At 62.4% G+C, this 17817-nt stretch overlaps 2 protein-coding genes across 4 annotated transcripts; one reads left to right on the plus strand and one right to left on the minus strand.

Annotated features, from left to right (window-relative positions):
- The first annotated feature begins 3224 nt into the window (after positions 1-3224).
- On the plus strand, positions 3225-10308 carry SCN4B (sodium voltage-gated channel beta subunit 4). 3 transcript variants are annotated; one of them, XM_048328634.1, is made up of 5 exons: positions 3225-3319; positions 6419-6582; positions 7248-7473; positions 7700-7829; positions 7917-10308. In XM_048328634.1, exons 1-5 carry the CDS (start codon positions 3256-3258, stop codon positions 8008-8010), a joined length of 678 nt encoding a protein of 225 aa, XP_048184591.1. In that variant the 5' UTR covers positions 3225-3255; the 3' UTR covers positions 8011-10308. The 3 variants fall into 3 exon arrangements, with proteins under 3 accessions (XP_048184591.1, XP_048184593.1, XP_048184594.1); XM_048328636.1 differs by lacking the exon at positions 3225-3319 and adding an exon at positions 3524-3797; XM_048328637.1 differs by lacking the exon at positions 3225-3319 and adding an exon at positions 3827-4174.
- Positions 10309-10421: 113 nt separating this feature from the next.
- TMPRSS4 (transmembrane serine protease 4) lies at positions 10422-17672 on the minus strand. The gene is made up of 13 exons (XM_048328641.1): positions 17591-17672; positions 14341-14371; positions 14146-14259; positions 13849-14001; positions 13634-13763; positions 12809-12910; positions 12682-12722; positions 12101-12260; positions 11806-11972; positions 11506-11601; positions 11251-11390; positions 10965-11114; positions 10422-10826 (listed from the first exon to the last, which is right to left on the minus strand). The coding sequence occupies exons 1-13, from the start codon at positions 17597-17599 to the stop codon at positions 10815-10817; spliced, it is 1305 nt and encodes a 434-aa protein (XP_048184598.1). The 5' UTR covers positions 17600-17672; the 3' UTR covers positions 10422-10814.
- Positions 17673-17817: the final 145 nt, after the last annotated feature.

A 17817-nucleotide genomic window follows, 5' to 3' on the forward strand; every position in this document is an offset into this window, starting at 1 on the left:
GATGGGAAGCTCTGTTCCAGCGTTGCCACCTCCTCCTCCCCTTCCATCGGCAGGAGGGCTCTGCCTGCTCCGGGTCCGGGAGCACAGCATCGTCTGGCTCGGGGAGGTTTGGGAGGAGGCTGGGAGTGTCCTTCTGGGGCAGCCCCTGGCAGGATGCTCCAGGGCAGCCGGGGCCAGCGCTGCGCCTGCTGCATTGAGCTGGGAGCTGCAGCCCAACTGCTCTGCTCAGCCCTACCTGGTCGGTGCCCACGTGGAGGGAGGCAGGAGCCCTCCTCGGAGAGCAGCAGCCTGGCATTTTAACCCTCCCAGTTCCGCCAGTGCAAGGTGAGAGGGGCTGAGGGCACACAGGCAGCCACAGTGCCCCCCCGGCAGGCTGTGAGCCAGCTGGCAGCACACCTGAGCCCTCCTTCCTGTCCCCCAGGGAGGTGACAGTGTCCGAGCACAGGGGGCTCGCCTTCCCTGAAACCAGACGCAGCCGCCTGGTGCTGGACTCAGCAGGACAAGTTTCCGCTGAGCCGCAGGAATCCCGGATCCCACGCTGGACATCTGCGTCCTGCCGAAATCCCAGGGCCAGCTGCTGCCAGTGCCCTTCCCGGCCACGGCAGCGGCCGGGCTGGGGGACAGCAGAGCCCTGTCCAGGCCCGCGGCAGTGGCAGATGTCTCACGGGATCAGTCGGCCGAGGAGACCGGCTGGAGCTGCCAAGTGTGACAGCTCCATCAGGCGCTGGTGACAGCCAGCATCCCTCTCCCAGCCCCAGGGCTGCGTGGGCACAGCTGCCCCGGGCGTGCAGGAGAGAGGGCAGGGGGATGCCAGGCTGTCAGCTCTGCGGGGATGCTCAACAGGGAGACGTGGCCGCCGGGCCATGTCAGCATGGATCTAGCTGGGTGGCCACCTGCCCAGTGCACCCTGTTGGTGCCAGCACCCACAGCAGCTCCGCTGTATTTACTGGCCAACCCTTGCAGCCAGGTTTCCCAACCTTCCTGCTTCCAGAAGCATTTAGGGCTCTGCTGGCGAGATTCCCAGTGGCAGTTTGGCCAAATCCGTCCCAGCTTGACCCCTCGTTTCAGAAGCAAACTTGACAGGCACCTGAGTGTCCCAGGAGGGGCTCCTGCACACCTTTCCCTGCACCAGGGTAGGGGTGCTCCTGTTCCAGGTCCCCACTGCTGCAGGTCTCCGTGCTCCTGTGTGCTGGATGCTGGCCTCAAACTCACCTGCACCTGTGCCTCTGGCCCCAGCAGCCACCAGGCACCCCTGCAGGGGTGACAGGCGTCCCGCCACCCCCTCGGCTCTCTCTGCCTGCCCTCTCACAATTAGTGATGCTCCAGCAAACGCTGCGCTCCTCCTGCCGTCTCCTCACAGTGCCTGCGGCTCCGCTCCCCTCGCTGTATCCATCACCTCGCTGTATCCATCAGCTCCCTGTCTCCATCCCCTCCCTGAATCCATCCCAGCCGCCCGCCAAGGCACCTTCTGCTGCATCAGCAGAGCCGTGCACGCCGCTCCCGCAGCGCCGGCTGCCAGCGCTGCCTAGCCCGCTCCGCCTGTACTTTTCCTGCCTCTCTTGCCAGCTCTGCAGCCCTAACGCCTCAGCCCACAGGCACTGCTGGCATCCTCTCAGGCTCCCCTGGGATGTCCCCGTGCCCTGCAAAGCCTCCTGCTTTCCCTCCTCCCTGCTGCTTCATGCTGCTGCAAAGGAGGCTGGACGGGGAGGGGGAGCCTCATCGTGCCCTGAAGGTGACAGGTCGTGGCACCTTGGACATGCAGGCAGCATCCCTGCAGGTGAGCTGCTCTCACACCCAAAATCCAATCAATCCACTTCGAGGAAGCCATGCCCGGTCCCTGGGGCGAGCTTTGGCAGGACGTGTGCCCCGTGTCACTGCAGGCCAGAGAAAAAGTCAGCGCCGTGCCTGCTCCGGGAGTGTGGCAGCGCCTCCTCCCCTTCCCGCCGTGCCTGTTTTGGGATGCGTCACCTCCCGCAAACGCTGTTCCCTGCGCAGGGCTCGCTGTCTAATGGACCCGGGCACGAAGGTGAAGCTCTGCCTGCCCACACCACGCCCCGCGGGCTTACATTAGGAGGGCCCCCACCGCCGCCGTCGGGATGCGGTGTGCCGAGGGCAGGCCTAATGGATGCGACGGCGAGGGAAAGGCTGCTGAGACATGAACTTTTGTGCAGCCAATTATCCCGGAACAAGCTCACGGTGAGAAAAGTAAGTTCTCAGAGCGTTCCCTCTGGCGCCGGGCGGGTCCCTCTGCAGCCATCGGGGTCTGGCTCTGCATCCCCACCCGTGTCTGCTGTCTGCCTTGGGGATGGAGGGCAGGGACACCCGGTGTCACACTGCAGAGGTGCCCCGAATGAGAGCTGAGCCCCAGCCTTGTCCTGTTTTGTTGTCCTGGGAAGCCACCGGCCATAGTGGCACTTTGGCCTCTTCCCAAGGTGGCCCAGGGCAACACCAGTCCAGTGTTTGCAGGCCACCACAGAATTGCTGAGGTTGGAAAAAACCTCTGAGATCAAGTCCAGCTATTTACCCAGCACTGCCAAGGCCATCACTAAACCATGTCCTCAGGTGCCACGGACACGTGTTTTTTGAACTCTTCCAGGGTTGGTGACTCCACCACTGCCCTGGGCAGCCTGTGCCAGGGCTGGACAATCCTTCCTTTCAGTGAAGAAATCTTCCCTAATATCCAACCCAAATCTCCCCGGGCACAGCTTGAGGCCGTTTCCTTTTGTCCTGTCATTTGTCACCTGGGAGAAAAGCCCGACCCCCACCTGGCTCCACCCTCCTGTCAAGGAGTTTGACAAGAGCGAGAAGGTCCCCTCGAGCCTCCTTTTCTCCAGTTTAAAAGCCCCCAGCTCCCTCGGCCTCTCCTCTTCCGACTGGTGCTCCAGCCCCTTCTCTGGACACACTCCAGCACCTCAATCTCCTTCTTTCGAGGGGCCCCAAACTGCACCCAGAATTCGGGGTGCGGCTGCATCCGTGCCGAGCACAGGGGGACCGTCACTGCCCCGGCCCAGGGAGCGCTCCCTGATCCCCCGGGCGGGCGGATGCGCGGGGCGGGGGAGCGAGGGGGGATGCGCGGGGGGATGCGGAGGAGCGCGGAGGAGCGCGGAGGAGCGCGGAGGAGGGCTCAGCGCGGCCCCGCCCGGCGCGGCCCCGCCCGGCGCCGCTCGCCCTCCGCGGGGGCGGCCAGAGCCGGGCGCTGCGGGCAGCAGGGACCGCTCCGCTCCGCTCCGCTCCGCACCGCCCCGCGCTGCAGCCATGGCCCCGGGCTCGCCCGCCGCTCGCCGCCGCGCCGCGCCGCGCCTGCTGGCCGCGCTCCTGGGTAAGGGGCGCGGGGGGCTGCGGGGACCCCTCCGGGTACCGCCCGCGTCCTGTGTCCCCCCACCCCGGCTTCCCGGCGGGGACCCTGCCCCGGGGACCCGCGGCAGCCCGAGGCGGGGGAACCCCGCTCCGCGCCCAGCCCCTGCACCCCGCCCGCCGCGCCCGGGGATGCCGCCCGCGGGCGCTAACGCCGCTCTCCGCTCTGCAGACGGACGGTCCGGAGCGCCGGGGATAAGTCACTTGGCCAAGGTGACTTCGCAGCCGAGCCCGAGCTCCGAAGTCCCGGCTCCAGCCCCTGCCCTGCCCGCACCGGCGCTCCCGTCGCCAGCGCTTCTCCTGCGAGCACTGCGGCTGCACCCCGCTTTGCCCCGCTCCTGCGCTGCCCGGCGAGCGGGGACCGCGCTGCCTGCCTGCCCGGGACCGGGGGATGGCCGCGGGGAGGCCGTGCACTGCTTCAGCGCCAGCACGCCCGCCGACAGGTCATTGTCTTACAGTTCATTTGGTACAACAACCATTCGCATGTGCTTGTCCCTGGCGCGGAGAACGACCCGCGCTGCAGGGCCGCTGCTTGGAGCATGATGCCCAGCCCTGTGTCCAGGGATGCCCGAGATCCCCTGCCACAGGGTGCGGGGAGGGGCTGGCAGCCGTCCCCTCCCCACTGCACACCTGGGGCAGGCTCCAGCCACCTGCATCGGCCTCACGCACCCGCTGCACTCCTGCTCCCGTGGGTCATCCTCATGTCAGCCTGGAACCGAGGGCTGGCTGTGCAGCGCTCAGCTGCTGGGGAACTCCTGTGGGATGCGTTTTAGAGGGCATAGTTCTTAAGTTTAAGGGTGCTGGAGACACAAAAATTCATGTAAGTACCTGACCCCCTGCGAGATTTGGGTGCCAGCACCAGGGCTGGCAGAGGGGTGGTAGGAGAGACTCGGACACGCTTGAGACCACTCGAGGATCTGTGGTCCAGGGCGTGGAGGTGGGAACCTGGTGCCACGGGTCGCTCAGGTGGGCTGGGAGCTGGAGAGGGCGCTGGGCAGGGGAGTGCGGGGCGGGTCTCCCTGTTTCTGTAGGTTTCGGGGATGCCGTGCCCCGCAGGGAGTGGCAGCGGGCTCCTGGCTGCACCAGGGAGCCACGGCAGAGCCCCTTCCATGGGAGGGGTGCGGGCCGTGTGTCCTGTCCCAGAGCGCACCGTACCTGGCTTCGGGCTGGCCAAGGAGCGCCTCCCTTTGATCCCCGCTGGAGAGGAGCCCGGCCAGCCTGCCAGGCACGGCTTGCTGCCTGCGCCAGGATGTCACGCTGACTTTTATGGGCAGTGAAAGTTTTCCTAGAGCAGCTTTCCCACAGATGGCAGTCCTGGGGGAGCACAGCGAGCCCCCTCACTGTGGGGGGCTCACCCTCGGCAAGAGCAAAGCGCGGGCAGCCAAGGCTCTGGCAGCAGCAGGAGTGGCCGCTCCCCGTTTCCCTGGGCTGTGTTTTGGGAACCGCTGGTGCCCGCAGGCAACGGGAGGGAGCCTGGAGCCCCCAGGGAGTGGCCCTGAAGGCTGGGGGGTTGGTGGTGCAAAGTGCATCAGCTTTGGGCGTGTATGGAGAAGCAGCGCTGAGAGCTGGTGCGTGGCAGGTTCAGTCAGTGCTCCCCAGCGTGTTTTCCTCGGTGCTTTATTTAGTGGTAACGTATCAATTTTGTCTTCCTGAGAGCACAGGATGACAGGAACAAGTCAGCCTCGATTTACCCCACACATTCAATCCAGATTGCGTTCTAAGGGTGGCAGACAGGATTTAAAGTGTTACAAGCTGCAAGGAATCATCTTTCCTGTGAGTGAGTGTCCGCTTGCAGCACGCTGCAGGCTCAGACATACCTGCAGAGCCAGGCATCCCTCTGCCAACTCCTGCTCCAGGGGGACAACTTCCTGCCTATGAAGTCCCCTCTGTAGCATCCCCAGGGCTGCTCTTCAAGCCTGACAACTGCAGGAGATTCCATCTGCCGGGAACCACTCCCTGACGTTAGCTCCGGCCTCTCGAGCAAAATGAGGAGTGCTTCTGTGTAAAGTTAAATAACTCCTCGCCTGCAGTGCTTGCAATGCAGCACTGCAGCAGGGCCTGGAGCCCAGGATGCAGGGCTCCCGGGCTTGGCTCCGGCTGTGATGTGCCTGGGGAGTTGTTAGCACTGGCTTGTGTGGGAGAATAAATCAGCAGCTGAGGCGGCTGCAGAGAGAGGTGAATCCCAGACTGAGGGCAGCGTGTCTGAGTTGAGGTGTTGGGGCAGCTGGGAATCAGCTTGTAGCCATGGAAAAAGCTGTGTCCCCTGGATTTTGTGCCCAGGGAAAGCTCTGCAGGGGTGGCTGAGGTCCGGGAAAGGGAAGGACAGTGTTTTGCTGGGCCGTGTCACATCTTAGCCGTGCCACATCGCACCAACGGGATGGGGCCGTGGTGGGATGGGGATGGGGAGCGGGGCTGCTTCTCTGGCCAGGACCAGAGCATCCCTGTGCCCCCAGAGAGGATCTGTGGGGACAGTGGTGGCCCAGCCCAGTGCAATGCCAGTCCCTGCACCCCAGGAGCGTTCAGCTGCAGCTGGGCTCCTACCTGCTCCTCTCTCCCTGCTTGTGGGGAGGCGAGGAGAGGGAGAGCTGCATCCTGCAGTTTGAAGGTCATCTGGCAGCTCCAGAGGGAGCCCGGGCTCTCGGCTCCCGGGCGTGAGGGGCTGCTCCGGAGGGCCGGGCAGGGCTGCGGGAGGGCGAGCGGGTGGCAGGCGGCCAGGACAGCCACGCTAATTACTGCTCCAGCTCCCGCCTGAAGAACAGAGCTCTGCTTCGCTTTGGCTTTCTTCTCCCCCTTGAAGGTCTAGCTGGAGGCCTGTGGATAACATGCAAATCAGGGCTCTCATTTGCACGCTTTATTCGTGGGGATATTCTGGTTCCCTTTGAACCTGCGCTGTCTCTGTGGGTGACCCAGCCCCAGTTTCTGCAGGAGCAGGTCCCCTCTGTCACCGAGCAGTTCTGGGGCTGGGGACAGACACCTTTGCTCCTGCCATGGCAGCCTGGTGTGCCAAAGGGGACGAGGGGTGACAAACCCATGGCCTCACTCTCTCCTCCCCTCTCCTTGCCAGGTTTGCACGTCTTCGCCATCGCCTTCGCCTTGGAGGTGTCAGTGGGGAAGACCAACACGGTGATGGCTCTGAATAACTCCAATGTCCTGCTGCCCTGCACCTTCACCACCTGCATAGGCTTCCAGGACCTGGTCTTCACATGGTATTTCAACTCGACAGAGCTGGTGGGTGGCTCTCTGGGCTCTGCCTCTGCTTTCCTGGCAGGTCCTTTTGTGCTTCCCCAGCACAGCCGGGCACTGCAGTTCTCGCTGTTCCCTTTCTCCTCGTGCAGGATGCCCTTCTCTCCAAGTGCCACCAGCTCTGGGGGGGACAGGGCTGTGCAAACGGGGTGACTCAAATACCCCAGAACATCCGTGCTTTTGGCACAAAGCTGTTCTAGGTTTGCTGCTGCCCACAGGCTCATTTGTTTTCATAAATTGGCTGTTCAGGTGCAAATCTGCACTTGGGGCAAAATATGGTTCATTTCCTCCTCCTTCGCTTGCTCTGAAATATGAAAGGTTCTGTACAGGTTTGCTTCCTGCTGGGAATATTTGGCTCCTCAATTCCTCAGCAGGACGGCTGGTTTGGAGCAGTTCTGGCCAGCAAAAGAGCTCGCTTCTAGGGATCTCCCATTTTTTGCATAGTCTGTTCCATTACTTCAGGACAGGTTGGATCTGCTGCTTCCCAGCAGGATGCGCATCAGGCTCCTCTCCACGGCCATTCCTGCTTTAATGGGGTGTAATGGGACATTTGGCACGGGTGTCTGTGCGTGCAGAGCTGAGTCTGGGCACCCTGAGGAGGATGTGAGCCTTTCCCTCACCCAGCTGATCCTGCCTCCCCGCCTCTGCAGATTTACCATGGCAAGATAAAGAACAAAGCCTCGGAGCCCACCGTCATCCAGCACAACCCGCGCGTGGAGTTTGTCGGCTCCACCACCAAGAAGGACAACAACATCTCCATCGTCCTGAACAACGTGGAGTTCAGCGATGCTGGCAAGTACACCTGCCATGTCAAGAACCCCAAGGAGAAGAACGCCCAGCACAATGCCACCATCTTCCTCACCGTGGTCCATAAGAGTGAGTGCTGGCCAGGGCACTGGGGTGGCACTGGGCTGGTGGAAATGCCAACACACAGTGACAGCCTCCTTGGCTCACAGTTGTGGTGATGCATGGAGGTGATTGACATCCCTGGAGGCCTCGTGGGGCCTTCGGGTGGAGGGGGTGATGGCTTTTTGGGGTGGGATGTGCAGCTGGGAGCTCCCTGCTCCCCTCCCGAGCCCCCTCAGCACCTTCTCTCTCGCAGTGGTGGAGACAGACAACACTGTGACCCTCATCATCGTGGGCGTGGTGGGGGGGCTCATCGGCCTCCTCATCCTCTTCATGCTCATCAAGAGGGTGGTCCTGTTCATCATCAAGAAGATGCAGGACGGGAAGTGAGTGCGGGGCTGCTGCCGCGGGGTCGCGGTGAGCGGGGCCGGGGGACAGGGGCTGCCAGCTGGCCGTGTGCTCTCCCCGTGCAGGAAGGAGTGTCTGGTGAGCTCGTCAGGGAACGACAACACCGAGAACGGCCTGGCCGGCTCCAAGGCGGAACAAAAAGCACCACCAAAGGCATGAACGAAGCAGCAGCGCCCCGAGCCCGCCCCGCCCCGCCGCGGGAGCCCGGGCAGGGGACGAGCCTTCCCCTTTTGTTTTCTTTCCGAACTGCCAACGCTTGAGACATGTTTCTATTACACACGTGCCTGCAACCTGCACTGCTTCTCGGAGAAGGCTGCGGCTGCCGGGGGGACTGGGAGCTTCTCGCGGACTCGGACTGGGAGGCTGCTGGGGCAGACGGAGCCGCCGGCTCCGCTCAGAGCACAGGCAGGAGGGTGCCGGGCAGGTAGGGCGGGGGCCGGGGCCGGGGGGCGGGTGCTGGGCCAGCGGGGGTCCCGGCGTGCCCGGAGGGTGGCACGGTGGGGTGCTGGCGATGCTGACCTGAGGTGGCTGGGAGCTCCTGCTTCGTCGGAAAGGTTTCTGGAGCAGGGCAAGGATGCTCCGAGCTGGCCGTGCAGATGGAGTGGCACAGGAGCACGGGAGGAAGCAGGGCTGTGTTAAGCACAATGGAGAACCAAATCCGTGAGAGACCCTGGTTGTGCCTCGGTCCTTCCCACAGCAGGCTGGGCGGCTGGCCGTGTCCCAGGGTCACTGCTGGCCCGCGATAGGGGGGGATGCTACATTTCACACTGGCTTTGTCTCCGTGCAGGGCCATCCCTGGGAGCAGGGGTGCTTCTCCCCAGGCAGCCATCCTGGCAGCGCTCCCCGGCTTTGTGCCGCCCCCTCCCCTCTCTCTGGAGCTCGGCACTCAGAGCAGCGATGCTTTTGATGCTGGTGCCAAGGCTGAACGCGTTACGTGGATATTTTTGTATGAGATTCCAGGGGGAAAGCAGCCACTTGCGTTTCCCTTTCACCGTGGCGTCCATGGCCACGCAGGGAGGGAGCACAGCCGAGCCCTGGCGAGGGGAGCCGGGCCAGGGCTGTGCCACCGGCCCACTGGGCAACCTTGGGCAAGTTGCTCTGCCTCTCCATGCCTCAGTTTCCCCATCTGTAAAATGGGGACAATAATACTGCTCTACCTCACGGGGTGGGTGTGAGGGGTCCTTGGCTAACGATGGTGAAGTGCTCTGGGGTGAGGGGTGCTGCAGAAAGCCGGGGGGTCTTCATGAGTGGACTCACAAGGATGTGAGACACGAAGTGAGAGAGCTACAAATGAGCTTGTCAATGTCCTTTAAAATGTGATTTGTTCCCTATTTCTCCAATTTGTGGGTGTCTGACAGTGAAGCTGCAGGACAGGCAGCTCCCCCGTCCCCACAGTAAACTGGGATTCGCAGCTGAGCCACGACTTGCTGTGGGGGCTTGTGCCCTGGCAGAGGTGCTGGAGTGGGAGGTAGGCAAGGATTTGGTGGCCAAGGTGAACAAGGAAAGGCTGGGTGCTACCTTCTCTGGAGATACTGGTGCACAGCGGGCTGGTCACCCCAGGCTGGGCTCAGGGGCACCCATTGGAGCAGAGCTGTGTGCTCGGGACAAGGGACAGGGACAGGCACCTGGCCCCAGGCAGGTTCCCTTGGCTGTTGCTAAGACAGACATGTAGGAGTCGAGACCTTGATCTTCTCTCTGATGGTCTGTGGGACCCTCAGGCCAATCACTTGACCTCTCTGTGCTTCAGTGTCCCCATTTGTAAGCTGGGGACAGAGAATCTGAGCTACCTCTCAGGAGGTGTGAGGTGCCCTGCACGGCTCTGCCACCATGCCGGGGAGGAAGGCGCTCTGGTGCCAGGTGTTGTGACACACCACTGCCACCTGTGAAACCTCCCAGTCACCCCGAGAGACCCCCGGCCCGCCCTTGGAGGAGCCCTCCCGTGGGGGAGGACAGCGAGGGGAGGAAGGGAGTTTTTTTAAAGAACTATTTTTAGCTGTCCTAACCTGTTGGCCTTTTTTAGCCGGTGAGTGGACGCAGCTCCACTTCCCGCCGGATATGCAATGCTGCACTATGCATGGATTACTCCTCTGGCTTGATGGGAAAAGTCCACATAAGCAGTTTTTGGAATGTGACTCCATGTGCACACGGGTGCTCCGGGGGAGCGGGCTGCCTCGGGGGCTTGTGCCAGCACCGGTGGGGCCCCTGCTGTCACCGGGGCTTTGGGGGGGCTGCAGAGGCTTTCCGGGGCATTTCGGGGAGAGGGCCCCCCCGGGAGAGTGTGCTGCCACAGGCACGTGTGTGTGTCCAAGCAGATGTAAAGCTGTGTGAGAGGAACCTGTGTGTGAGCACGGGGTGTGTGCGCGCCGGGCTGTGTGATGACTTACAGCACATCTTTGCACTGTAGAGGTTTAGTTAGCTTTGCCTTGAATGAAATAAAGTTTACGTTTACTAGAGAAACTCGCTGTGGTTTGGGGTTGCTGTGAGTGTCTGGGGTGTCTGTTTAGGTTTGGGGGGGCAGCTGGGTAAAAATAACCCTGTGAGGAAGCAGGACAAAGGCTGGGGAGGCTGTATGAAAAAACAAATCCTTTCCTTTAATGGGAATAGGGGAACGCTCTAACATCAAACATAATTTCTCTCTGTACAACAGGAGTGAGCTCACAGCAGCTTGGCCCCCCAGGAGCCACCCTGCCACAGCAGGGTCAGCACAGGGCAATAAATTAATCTTTCTCCGGAAGGGAGCTTGAGCTGGTGAGATTCCTTCATGGGATCAGCGGCTGTCACTCCGAGTCACCCTTTGCCTCCTTGGCTGGGCTCTGGCGCCCTAAATCACAGCTGCCAGCGATGGTTTGGGAGCCTCTGCTCACCTTCCGTGGCCAGAGATCTGTGTCCCTGTTGCTGCCAGAGCAAGGGCAGAGGGATGGGAAGGGAGGCTCGGGACGAAGAGTGTCTTGTTCCCGCAGGTCTCAGAGCTCCGACTGCAAGGAGAGAGAGGCACAGAAGGAATTGAAAGCTTTGAAAGCACAGCCAAAACCAAGAGGAAAGTAGCTGTGTCCTTAAGGAGGCAGCTCAGCTGAAGGGAGCCGCCTCTGCCCCTCGAGCAGGACAGCACTGACCCTGCGGACGGCGTAGATCCAGTCGAGGTAGGCACGGACGCTGGTGTAGACGCCGGGCGTGCTGGGGGTCCCACAGCCCTGGCCCCAGCTGACAATGCCCACGACCTGCCAGTGCCCGCTCGAGTACAGGAGGGGCCCGCCGCTGTCCCCCTGTGAAGGACAGACCCTCAGGATGGCCCTGCACACCTGACTGCTCACAGCAGCCGTTCCCATACAGCTCCTCCCTCAGAGGAGCCGTGTCATGGATGGGTACAGACCCACCCCCGTGTCCAGCCCGGGCCCCCACCTGGCAGGTGTCCACGCCGCCCTGGGGCAGGCCGGCACACAGCATCCTGTCGGTGACATCGCCGTGGTAGGCGGCCTGGTTGCAGCTCCGCTTGTCGATGAGCTGCACCTCGGCCTGCTGCAGGCGCTCCGACAGCTTCCCTGCGTGACCCACAGCCTCTCAGGGTGAGGAGGGAGCCCTCCAGCCCCTCTGCTCCTGCCAGCAGTGCTGGGGGGCTCTGCCCTGTCCCTGTCACCCCCACGCTGTGCCGCTCACCGTGCTCCTCCATGTAGCCCCAGCCGATCACCCACAGGGGCGTGCCCGGCACCAGCTCTTCGTCGAAATAGGGCAGGCAGATGGGCTTGGTGCTGTCTGGAACAGAGATGTCTGGGGGGGCTCACAGGGAAGGGGCCCGGACTGGCTGGGGACAGCCACCAGCCGGGTACCCCGCTTCCTGCCCCAGCACTCGGTGCCCATGGAACGCTGCCATGCCGGGCATCACCCTCCCAGCCCACATGCCAGTGCCATCAGGGGACACCGGTGACTCCTGCCACAGGAGGGCTTTGCCAGGCTCACCTGTGTCATGCACAGGAGAACGCAGCTTCACCAGGGCGATGTCATTGTCCTTGGGGGACGCGGGTGTCACCTCTGCCAGGAACACCTTCTCCACGGCGAAGGTGGCAGCGCCCGACAGGAGGTCGGAGCCGGCCTTCACGCGCCAGCTCTGGATGATGGGGTTGTTCCTGCGCACACACAGCGCTCTCACCGCTCGTCCCCCCACGGGGACAGGCCCAGAGCCCTGTGCAAACTGGGAATCACAGGACACTGAACCCACACACAGCTCAGACCCAGCGGGGAGGTGCCCACTCACTTGAAGCAGTGCGCAGCCGTCAGGACCCAGCCGGGCCCGATGATGCTGCCCCCGCAGATGTGCTCCTTCCTGTACTGCAAACTGACCTGCCAGGGCCACGTCTCGATGGCAGCCGGGCTGCCCCCCAGCACCCGCGGCGTCCTCCCGCTCTGCCCGCAGTCTGTGAGGCGACACATTGGCTGGGACAGAGCAAACGGAGGCTCCCAGGGACAGGAGTGTGGCCAGCGTGCCTCATGCCCACAGCACTGCTGTCACCCCTCATCCCCAGGCTTGCTGGAAGGGATCCAGCCATCCCTTGCCCGGTCCAGCCCCCCAGGATAATTAGTTTAATCAGGGTAATTCGCCGGTAAAAGTAAAGCCAGGCAGGCAGCTGGGTAAGCCTCCCTTAGGAGTTTTGTTTCTGGGAGGTTTGTGCTGCCTTAACGAGGTTAGCAGTAATTAAATCCAGCTTTCCTCGCGCAAACACTGCGGGATGGGTTTGGGATGGAGCCACGCTCCCACTGGGCCGTGCCAGGAGCGAGGACCTGGAGCAGGGCGAGGCCCCAGAGCCCGCAAGGTGCAGCCACCACCGTGGTACTTACTGGAACAGAAGAGTGACACAACCAACCCCGAGAGGCATTTCCTGCAAGAGGAAGGAAAAGAGCTGGATTTGGCTCCTCTGCCAGGCACCACAGGCTCCTGCTTGGGGCCCACACCCTCCCCACTCACCTGCCCGGCTCAAGCACCTGGATGCTCCCATTGCTCAGCACGACCTCGTAGGGAGGTGGCAGCTGCTCCGCACCCACCTCCACTCCGTGGAAAGTCGGGGTGCTGGAAGACACGGGGGGACAGGGCTTCAGGTGTGGGGGAGGACAGGCACTGGAGCCCCAGCACCTCGGGAGCCTGGATCCCACAGCAAAAAGGGGCTTCCTCGGGACAGGGATGCCAAAGTGGGGATGTCAGAGCCCTGGAAGGCCGGGACACTGAGCCCAGGACCAGGGACAGGAGCAACTGAAGGAGGGGAGAGTGTTCCCTGCAATGCAGAGGGGTGAGCAGCTGGCTCTGGGAGAACTCAGGGGGTCCCTGCTGCTGTGACATTTGGGAACTCTGTTCAAAGCCTCAACCAATGACTTTTTGGGCCTGGAAAACACCAGGTTTGGCTCAGTTTGGGCTCCTACAGTGGCTCAAACACCAGAACCCATCTTAAAAGGGAAGTGCAGGGCCCTGAGCCTCCTCCTCAGATGAGCTGTATTGGCAGGGAGACCCTGGGCTGCTCTGGGGAGGGCAGGGCTGCAGGTAGGGGGGATGGAGGGAGAGCAGGAGCAGGGCAGGGTGCCCGTGGGCTGTGACAGAGTGGGGCACGGCACTCTGCTCTCACAGGAGGCTGCCAGGGCTCCGAGCCAGCTCCTGGGGACTCACAGAGTGCTCTGCGTGCTGGGGATGGACTGAAACCATTAGTGCAGAGCTCTGAGTGCTTTGCAGATAAGCAGAGCCCCGCTCCAGAAGAGCTTTTAAGGGAGAGGGGCAGGTGAAGCAGGGGGAGCAGCCGGGTACCTGCTGTAGCCCATCTGCTCGCAGGCGGCCCTGGCCAGCGCCGGGGTGAAGTGGTCGTGGCACACACAGGACCAGGCTCCAGTGTTGCTGTTGAGCACCTGCAGGATGGATCTGTCTTTGGAAACGCGGGCTGGAGGCAGACACAAAGTCAGCTTTGGCACAGGGGGCTGCAGCAGCCCAGCCCCCAGAGCTCTGCAGGGGTGTCCTGCACTCACCCCTGGCTGGTGGCCCCTCGGGGACCCACTGGGGACAGTTGGCCTCGTCCTCGCCCTGCAGACAGTCCAGCTGCCCGTCACACACCTGCTTCAGCGGCACCAGCTTCAGGGGCTGCTTGCAGAACAGGTAGTGGTGGTCCAGGTAAATCTTCACTAGAGGGAGAGGGGGGCTCAGCACAGAGCCCCAGCTCCTGGGCAGGCTCAGGGCTGGCACGGGGGGCTCAGCAAGGAGCTGGGTCTGCGTTTGCTGGGCTGTGGCCATGAGAAAGGAGGGGAAGAGGAGATCAGGAGCTGTACCCAGGAACCCGATGGCGACCAGGCAGGCGAGGGTGAGCACCACGGCCAGGACGAGGATCCCGACCCGCTTGAAGGACTCTGACACCCTGGAGGATTTGGGTCTCGTGCAGGGATCTGCAACACAGAGGAGCGTGGCCCTGCGTGGCTGGGCTCAGCCTGGCACCACTCATCTCTCCCAGCTCCCACAGGTGTTACCTCTGCCGTTGAGCCGCTCCAAGGCCGAGTCCTGCAAAGCAGAGGGGAAAACCAGTTATGAGCTGAAACAGCAGCCAAAAAGCAGCTGGGAGGTGGAAGGGTGTGTTGGAGTGTGGATAGCCAGCCCATGGTGAGCTCACAGTCCTGGGAGGGCAGCAGGGAAACTGCCCCAGCCTCCATCAGAGGTGGCTTTAGAGCTGCTGGGAATGGGGGTGGCACGTCCTGTGTGACAACGCCTGGCTCTGCGGTCACCTGCTGCCCTGTTCCCATAGACACCACCTGTGCAATTCCAGTAACTGGCTCTCAATGGTGTAGAGTTACTGCCATTAACACACCAGAGGCTTAAAAAGTCACAGATGTTGCAAAAGAGGCGCTGTCTGATGTGCCGAGAAACCCTGAGTCAAAATACACATGCCTGCAGGGCTGCGGCACACGGGCATGTCACAACGGGGTTGTGTCTTCAGTAGGATCAGAACCGGGGTGGCACAGCCCGAGTGCTCTCCACGGGCTGCAGGAGCACCGGAGGAACCAGCCCGAGCCAGGGGAACCAGCACTGCCAGGGCGGGGAGGGAGGGAGGGAGGGAGGGAGAGGGAGGGAGCTGTGCTGCTGCTAGGACACGAGGTAAACACAGCCAGGGCTGGAGTGGGCATGAGTCAGGCATTGATCCGCTTGAGCTCCTCAAAGTTATCCTCCTGTGACAATCCCTTCTACGAGAAACCCCCGGCAATGGGAGGGCAGGTGCTGTGAGCCTGTGCTTGGTGGATGGGCTGAAGCCCAGAGCCCCTTTGGGAAGGTTCAGGTGGGCGCTGGAGGTGTCTGCTCCGTGCTTTCCAGCCCCGGTTGTGCCGTGCCACCAAGCAGCCATTTGGAAAAGGGTTCCTGCTCCACTGAGCCTGGTCCCTTCCATGCCCCGCCAGTCCCAGTCAGCTCTTTTCCTTTGCTGTTGCTTCTGGACTGTGCCACCACAGGTAAGACAAGATTTTTGCATGGACAGAGGTAAGGAAGGTTAAACCCGCTGCGATAAACCCACAGATCCAGGTGCACGATCCAGGAGGGTTTGGGATTTGGAAGCCTTTGCTCCAACTGCTGAACTTCAAGAGCAGCACGGGTCTGGAGATGATGGTGTTTGTCACCTCAAATGAGAGCAGAGGTCCCTGTGCCATGCCAGGGCTCAGAGGCTGGGGCTTGGCAGGGCGCTGTGGGGGCACTGGGGATGTGGCACAGCTGAAGGGGGCTGTGCCAGCCCTCAGCAGGTCAGAGGAGAGTTGAGCCCTCCCTGCCCGGGTCACGGTGCCAGGGCATGTTTAGCCATGCACACACGCTCTTCCAGCAGGATTTTACAGCAAGTGCCAAGCCATTATCCCTGGGTTAGCTCACAAAGGCAGGCTGGCTGTGTGTGCCAGGAGACGGTGCCTCGCTGTTGTGGCCCTGCCGCATGGCTTGGGCTGCCAGTTTTGGGAACAAGAAGTGACCTGTGCCGGGGAGGACTGGATCCTGCCTGGTGCCATGTGGCTGTGTCCCAGCATGTTGGTGTCTGGGTCTTTGAGGAAATGCCAGCAGCCTTTCTCCTAAAGCCAGGCCCAGCCGGCGCCTGTGCCGAGTGTGGGCAGCTTGTGCCAAATTCTCCACCCCTGGATGGGCTCTGCTCAGCTCCTGGGGTGCAGAGCCTGTTTCCTGGTGGCAGGGAGCTGCTGGGAGCAGGAGGGCAGGATGGGAAGGGAACCTGGGTCCTGCATCTCCCACCTCGGCTGCCCCTCCTGAGGCGCTTCTCTGCGGAGAAGGGAAAAGCTCCCGAAGGCCTGGGAGTTTTGTAATGCTGCACCAACATCTTCAGTACAGCCAGCCCAGGGAACGTGGGGCCGGTCCTTCCTCATGCTGACCTCCTGTGTCACCATGGGCCTGGGTTGGGCACCACCTGGATAATGGGATCCTAACGGTTCCCTGCAGGAACGGTCCCAGGTCATGATGGATGCTCCAGGCCCCACTGCAGCAGCACGGCTGCCCCTGCCTGTCCCCACACTACCCACACTTGTCCCCATCACATCATCCAGCACTGGGCTCCTTTCCAAGACACCAGGTCTGGTGCTGATGCAGATGAGATAGGTGATTATTAGGGTTTTTTGGGGTTTTTCTTGCATTTTCTTCAGCCCACGAACTTCTGTTTCAATGGGATTCAGAGCTTGGAGCTGCCTCACCATGACTCCTCTCAAACCCACACCATGAGCAGGAGCTGCACTGGTTAAATCCAAAGCAAGGCGAGAGCCATGCCCGCTCCTGCGTGGAGTGGAGGCACATGACTCCCTGCAGAGCTCAATGCTACCGAAACTAACCGAGCTCCCTTGCTGTGCTCTCTCGGAGCGCTTGGTGTCCACGGCCACTGCAGGCTCAGGCTGTGCCAGTGCCGGCCCAAGAGCCGTGGGGTTCCGATGAACCTCTTCACCCCTCGCCAGATGGGAAGCCGTGCTGGGGGGCTGCAGGGTGTGCTGAGCTGGGTTTCATCCCTCCCTCAGGAGCAGGTGGGATGTTCCTTCACCAAACCAAGCTTCGTGGGGTGATCAGATTCCGAGGGTGACTCCTTGGCTGTGGGGATTTAACCCGTGGATGTGTGTAGACGCTGTGGGGAGTGAGTTCCCCACCCTGAAGGGGTTGATGTCCCAGTGTGCTTCTGCTGGAGGGTTTTACAGTGCCCGGCGAGCTTGGTCATAGGTACCTGCCCTCTCAGGGAAGCATCTCCCTCCCAAGGAGGGACTGCATGCCAGGCTGGGGTTTGGTGGCCATGGCTTTTCCTGCACAGGTGTGTCCCCTGTGCCGACCAGAGGGACCGGCAGTGTCGCGCTGCGAGCTGCACTGGGGGGTGGCAGGGCCTGGCAATCACCCAGGCAGTGCCCAGGAACCAGCCCCTTCTCGAGGGATGGGATGAGACATTTCAGAAGGGCCTGTTCCCCTCGGCAGGGGGGACACTGCCTTGCTTGTCTGCTCCCGGGGCCGGGAGAGGGGAAGGCAGCCCCAGAACTGTGGGAGCAGGAGCTCGTGGGGGTACCCAAGTGCTGTATCCAGCCACGGCGGGGTGTGAGAAACAGGGGGAAAACCCTTCCCTGGCTGCTGCCAAGGCCGGGGAGCAGCAGCTCTGTGGACTTGGGCTGTCCCATCCTCTCAGAACCGCTCCGGGCCCGGAGCACGGCCGGGCACGGAGTGTGCGGGGGGCTGGTGCCCATCCCGGGGCCAGGGGCAGCGCTGCCAGTGACTCACCATGTTCATCCAGCTCCGGTGTGGTCCTTCTGCCCGCAGAAACCCGGCAAATCTGCCCCGGTGCGGGACCCGGGGAGGCTGCGGCTGCCCCGGTGCCCTGGAGCCGGGCCGGCGATGCTCCCGTGCCCCTGTGCCTGCGCTCGGTGCCCACGCCGCGCTCCCACTGGGGCAGCACCGCCCCGGCCCTCCTTAAAACCCACAAGGGGAGTTGTGAAACAGGAATTATG

Source organism: Corvus hawaiiensis, chromosome 25 (assembly GCF_020740725.1).
Source record: "Corvus hawaiiensis isolate bCorHaw1 chromosome 25, bCorHaw1.pri.cur, whole genome shotgun sequence".
NCBI lineage: Eukaryota > Metazoa > Chordata > Aves > Passeriformes > Corvidae > Corvus > Corvus hawaiiensis.

What these genes read in the sequence shown, in the direction of transcription:
- SCN4B (XM_048328634.1), top strand. Translation starts at nt 3,256, where the DNA reads ATGGCCCCGGGCTCGCCCGCCGCTCGCCGCCGCGCCGCGCCGCGCCTG. An exon ending in CCTGCTGGCCGCGCTCCTGG is followed by an intron (nt 3,320 to 6,418) that starts GTAAGGGGCGCG and finishes TCTCCTTGCCAG; the next exon opens with GTTTGCACGTCTTCGCCATC. An exon ending in ATTTCAACTCGACAGAGCTG is followed by an intron (nt 6,583 to 7,247) that starts GTGGGTGGCTCT and finishes CCGCCTCTGCAG; the next exon opens with ATTTACCATGGCAAGATAAA.
- TMPRSS4 (XM_048328641.1), bottom strand. An exon ending in GGAGCGGCTCAACGGCAGAG is followed by an intron (nt 14,260 to 14,340) that starts GTAACACCTGTG and finishes TCTGTGTTGCAG; the next exon opens with ATCCCTGCACGAGACCCAAA. An exon ending in CAGGTGCTTGAGCCGGGCAG is followed by an intron (nt 12,723 to 12,808) that starts GTGAGTGGGGAG and finishes TTCCTCTTGCAG; the next exon opens with GAAATGCCTCTCGGGGTTGG.